Source organism: Lipotes vexillifer, unplaced genomic scaffold (assembly GCF_000442215.2).
Source record: "Lipotes vexillifer unplaced genomic scaffold, Lipotes_vexillifer_v1.1 scaffold1267, whole genome shotgun sequence".
NCBI lineage: Eukaryota > Metazoa > Chordata > Mammalia > Artiodactyla > Lipotidae > Lipotes > Lipotes vexillifer.
Window position 1 is genome coordinate 1,265,589 of NW_006790372.1, and position 3,296 is coordinate 1,268,884.

At 33.4% G+C, this 3,296-nt stretch overlaps 1 protein-coding gene across 1 annotated transcript in view; it reads right to left on the reverse strand.

Moving 5' to 3' along the window:
• Positions 1-330: 330 nt before the first annotated feature.
• ACSL4 (acyl-CoA synthetase long chain family member 4) overlaps positions 331-3,296 on the reverse strand; it is a 75,868-nt gene continuing 72,902 nt past the window's right edge. Inside the window, exon 16 of the mRNA XM_007463673.1 lies at positions 331-3,233. Within this exon, the coding sequence (XP_007463735.1) occupies positions 3,076-3,233 (158 nt within the window). The 3' untranslated portion in view covers positions 331-3,075. The remainder of the gene's footprint in view (positions 3,234-3,296) is intronic.

The window sequence follows — 3,296 nt, forward strand, 5'->3', positions numbered from 1 at the left end:
ATAAATTAATTTCTCCCTAAATTTTAATTAGCCTAAAGGTAACAGTTACCATTTATTAGCACATACTAATAATCCACACAACATGACTATGTTTTGTCCCACAGTATCAGTGCTGCAGAGGGATTCTACTCTATTAACTGTACGAAAGTTAACAGCTTTGGGTTCAAATCCTCCAAACTAATGGATATGATTTATACAACCCAGGTTATCTGCTTAATGCAATTCTATAAACCTAGAGAGGAGTACTTTTGAAATATGTGTTTAAGAGTTTGGCTAGTATTCTTCAAACTTGCAGATTTTATCTTGACGCATAATTAAGCACAAAATGGCTTGATAACGTGGGTGGATTTATTTCTTAAGATTCGAGTGCAAACTTAAAAACCAGAACAAACGAAGCTTTTCATCAAGGAAAACATGAAAACCTAAGTAACAATCCTGCAATCATGCATTTTAACAGAAAGTAGAAATATGAATACATTCTAATTTGTAACTACATTTGAAAATTAAAATATTTCTCTCCAAATCCCAAATACCACACAATCTTTAATCTGTTCTCATCTTGTTACTCCAGAAACATCTGTCACATGCTATCAGGAAAATATAGGCAAGGATTATTAATCAGTCTTTATGACCAAAGAAACATTATTCTCCTTAACTTCTGACTTTTTGAATCATTCATGTGTATCTCAGTTCCAAAAAGTGACACAATTATACCTCCATTCCAGAAAAAAAAAAATCAATACGAATATCAAATATCAAGGAGGCAAGGTACTTTCACGTAATTAAAGCAAAGTCACAAGTGTTCGTCTTAGAAATGTACATAATTGCAGGAAAATTTTTAAGTACAACTTTATTTGATGGCTGATATGTAATAATAACAGTGAACAATTTAAACAGGTATAAAAAATGTAGGATCAAAATCTTTACGCTCAAATACTTGAAAAGTCACTATGAATATGGAAAGATCTGTTTACATAAACACATATATTTGCTGAGGAAAAATCAGGGGGTAGTGGCATCTCCCTGGTCCATTAACAATATTTGGATTTTCGCAAAGAATTAGCAGCACCCAACCTTAAGTGTTAATTACGCGTTTCTAAAGGACCCATACAACAGATTAGTTGGCAGTGTTCTAGCTTTTGGGAGATGGGAGTGGGTGAGGGTTCAAATATCTGAGTACGCATGCACTCACACATTTAAAATCACCATTCCAAAAGGAGGGGACTCACATACTGAAAAAGTCTAAGAACATCATCCTTAGAGGATCAACAGTGGGCCAGAACAGTGGAAGCTGAATAGTAGTCTACTTGGTAAGAATGATTTTTCACTCTTAGAAGGCAAGTTGGGAAGAATGAGAATACTCACATACACATAACTCAGGGAGACCCTGCTTCAAATTTTACATTGCAGAACACTGAACATTCTTTACAAAAACCTCCATTCTTGCTTGTAATAACACCAGATGATTTTTCCTTTATACCACCATATACATAACATTTAAATATTTTCTTTATAAATATTCTAGAGCAAACAGAATGTGTTTTGTTGCAGTGGTGGCCCACATCTGTACAAAGCAATGTAAGCAACATATATATATATAGGTGTGTATATATATATATATATATATATATATATATATATATATATATATAAACTGACTAAGAAAAAAGTGCAAAGAATAACAGTATTAAGAATTTTTGTTTTTTTTACAGTAACTATGGTTCAAGTGTGAATACCTATCAGGGATATATAATCCCAGGTTTTAATTAAAGATTCAAAAAGAAGCCCACATACCAAGTTACTGCACAAATATCAGTCCCTCAGTGAGTAACTTCCCTTCTCCCAAATCCAGCATTTCCAGTTTCTGAACTCTTCTCAAACAGAAAAAAAGTGGTAACAGTGTGTTCTTCCCTTTAAGTTCCTAAAACTCATCCAAGTTAATTAATAATTCATAGATTAAATCAAGATAGTAGGGAAGTCATTCATCATAACCTGCTTTTGCTAAAATTAAAGCAAAATGAAAGGCTTTCGGTAATACAAATAATTGATCAAGAATCAAATCAGCAACAGCAAACAGACCTTAAATACAAGTGTGATTTAATACACTTTAAAATCAATCCCTGCTATCAAAGATAAGTTCAAAGTCTAAATCCTCTCCCAGGTTCAGTGCTGTGCAAGGGTTGGAATTCTAAATACTTATGATTTCATCACCTTTTCTAACAGAGAAAAATGCTTCCTGTTAAAATTTGATTAACTTTCTATTATTTTAACTCCTGGTTTGCCTTATTTTGAACAAACAGAAACGTAACGTTCAGCATTTTTTAAGATGTACTTTTACTCTTAAGTCATTCAAATAATTACAGTTACTGATTTTACATCTCCAAGTTTCAAAAAAGCAGTTGAATTTCCGTTTAAATATATTACTAGATATTTTTTGGTGCGTTTATATTGTTTTATTCTTACTTCAGGCACTGTAATTATTCACAATATTATAATGATTCTATGTGTAACCTACACAACAATTATGAATGCTAAAACGGTTTCCAAGGTATTACTTGATTCTGTATATTACATTATGATTCAAGACAAGTGGATGGAAGAGAATTTAAAGCCCTGCAGCACTTCTGCTTTGAGTAGTGTTAATATATTTTTTTGGTCATGCTTAATATTTGAGCATCTTCTGAACTAGGAAGACAATAGACATTGGAAGTTGCAAATTTCCTCAAACTACATTCTACTCCAGCTCCAACTTGTTTCGTTCAACATTAAATATTTTTTCTTTAATGAAACAAGTATATCTTAGGCTAATTTTTAAAAACAGGAATTTTGCTCTAAAATTAATAACACAGCTACAGGGAAATAACTTTTCAGTTTCAGCTTCACTAGAACTATGCAAAACTAAGTCAAAGTAGACTCGACAACTATTTTAATCACTTTGGGTTTTGTTTTTTTATTACCATGATTTTAGAATGATACACTTTACATTCTAACAGACAGCTCAACAAGGCTGAAAACTCCAGAACTGAAAAACCACCAGGCCGCCTCCTGCACAATTGTAAGTAAGAGAGCAGCATTTTATTTGCCCCCATACATTCGCTCGATGTCTTTGAGGTAATGGTTCTTCAGTTCCTTCCTTTTCAGTTTGAAAGCATCAGTGACCAAACCAGTTTCAGGGGTCCAGGGCTCTGGGCTTAAGCGAACCTTGATTGGAGTTTCAAATCGCTCCAATTTCACTGAAATGAGAAAGGGGGGGGTAGGAAAGAGGGAGAAAGAGGGAAAGAGAGGGAGAGAGAGGG